At 48.0% G+C, this 2,197-nt stretch overlaps 1 protein-coding gene across 1 annotated transcript in view; it reads right to left on the bottom strand.

The window, feature by feature from the left end:
* Nucleotides 1–2,068, bottom strand: part of LOC103251802 (piRNA biogenesis protein EXD1-like) — an 8,523-nt gene extending 6,455 nt beyond the window's left edge. Inside the window, 2 exon segments of the mRNA XM_008050428.2 lie at nt 609–856; nt 2,041–2,068. Of these exon segments, the coding sequence (XP_008048619.2) occupies nt 609–856; nt 2,041–2,068 (276 nt within the window).
* Between the last annotated feature and the right edge of the window lie 129 nt (nt 2,069–2,197).

The raw sequence follows: 2,197 nt of genomic DNA, 5'->3' as shown, positions 1-2,197 counted from the left end.
CGAACCCGCAGGCTCAGGCAATCCCCTCACCTCAGCCTCCCAAAGGCGTGGGATTACAGGTTGAGTCACCGAGCCCGGCTGGGCATAGTGTCTTAAGCCTGTAATCCCAGCACTTTGGGAGACTGAGGCAAGAGAATTATCTGACCTCAGGGGTTCGAGACCAGCCTGGGCAACTTGGTGAGACTTCATCTCTAAAAAAATAAAAATGAGAATAAATAACTCAGGCATGGTGGTATACACCCACAGTCCTAGCTACTTGGAAGGCTGAGGTGGGAGGATTGCTTGAGCCCAGGATTCAAGGCTGCAGTGAGCTGTGATCATACCATTGCACTCCAGCCTGGGTGACAGAGTGAGATCCTGTCTCTAAAATAAATAAATAAGAAAATATTAAATTTACCCATTCTTTGTCAGAAATATTTGGAAACATATTAGTGTGAAAAGGTACTCTAGGGGATGGGTCAAGACCAAGCTGCAACCCATTCAAGAATACTTATCATCAAGTCTGTCCCATAAATGTTGCTGCAGCTATGAAGAGAAGCTATCACTGTGCCTGCTGTGGGAAAGGCAGAAAGGAAGTCCTGAAGACATCCATGGAAAGCTGCCCCTACCTCAATGCCTCCAAGCCGGTCTGCAGACCCTTCTCGATATGCATTTAGGTACCCATCCACCAGGGTAGTTAGGTCAGACATCATCTCATCCAGAAGTGCCAAGCGAAGGGGTAGCAGGTAGGCAGTTTCCAGGGCCAAAATTTTCAGTAAAGAGAGTGAAAGAGGTCGTGTGAACCATACTTCTGGATTTTCCTAGAGGCAAGAAAACAATTTTCTCTGAATAGCATACAAGACTTTAAAGAAAATAAGTATTGCTTAATACACTGCCCGTGTCTGAGGAAGGCATCATAGGAACCTGGTTTTGTTTTGTTTTTTTTTGAGTCAATGTCTCACTGTCCCACAGGCTGGAGGGCAGTAGTGTGCTCACGGCCACTGCAGTCTCAACCTGCTGGGCTCAGGCAATCCTTCTGAGCCTACCAAGTAGCCGGAATCACAGGCCTGCGCCACCACGCGCGACTGATTTTTCTTGATTTATTGTAGAGATGAGGTCTCGCTGCCCGGGAGGGTCTCGAACCCGCGGGCTCAGGCAATCCATTTACCTCAGCCTCCCAAAGGCGCGGGATTACAGGCTGAGCCACCAAACCCAGCTTCAATTTTTTATAAATTTTTATTTTTTGAGTTGGAGTCTCACTCTGTTGCCCAGGCTGGAGTGCAGTGGCATGCTCGCAGACACCGCAGACTTGACCTGCTGGGCTCAGGCGATTCTTTCGCCTTAGCCTTTCAAGTAGCTGGAACAACAAGTGTGTGCCATCATGCCTGCTAATTTTTTGATTTATTGTAGAGATGAAGATTCCCCAAGTTGCCTAGGCTGGTCTCTACCCGCTGGGCTCAGGCAATTCTCTTGCCTCGGCCTCCCAAAGCGCTTGGATTACAGGCATAAGCCACCGGATCCTGCTCTTGTTTTCAATTTTAAAGAATTCCTTTTGCTTTAAGTCAACCTGCCGGCCCACCTTGTTGATCTGAGTCACAGCATCACCTCTGACCTGGATTTCTACCCTGCCAGCCAGCCCTACAAAAACTTTAGGCTGCCAGTTCCCCAACTTGCATGAATGAGTTCTTAAATTTACATTTCAAAAATCAGACCAGGTTGGGCATTATTATTTTAAAAGAGGAAAAAGAGGCTGAGTGCCTGGTTTGGCCTGCAATCCCAGCACTTTGGGAGGCTGAGGCGAGAGGATTGCCTGAGTCCGCCGGTTAGAGACCAGTCTGGGCGACTTGGTGAGACTTCTTCACTACAAGAAATCAAAAAAATTAGCGGGCATGATGGCGCACACTTGTAGTTCCAGCTACTTGGAAGGCTGAGGCGAAAGGATCCCCTGAGCCCAGCAGGTCAAGGCTACGGTGTCTGCAAGCATGCCACTGCACTCCAGCCCGGGCAACAGAGTGAGACTCCAACTCAAAAAATTAAAATTAAAAAAAAAATTGAAAGCAGCTTCCTTAGACTGGGCGCAGTAGCTCATGGCTGTAATCCCAGCACTTTGGGAGACCAAGGTGAGAATTGCCTGCACTCTCTTGAGGCCAGAAGTTAAAGACGAGGCAGGACAACATAGTGAGACCCCCATCTCTACCAAAAAAAAAAAAAAAAAAGA

The sequence above is a fragment of the Carlito syrichta genome, unplaced genomic scaffold, assembly GCF_000164805.1.
Source record: "Carlito syrichta isolate Samal-C Ts95f unplaced genomic scaffold, Tarsius_syrichta-2.0.1 Scaffold145504, whole genome shotgun sequence".
NCBI classification, from domain to species: domain Eukaryota; kingdom Metazoa; phylum Chordata; class Mammalia; order Primates; family Tarsiidae; genus Carlito; species Carlito syrichta.
This window is presented reverse-complemented; position numbering and strand designations above follow the sequence as displayed.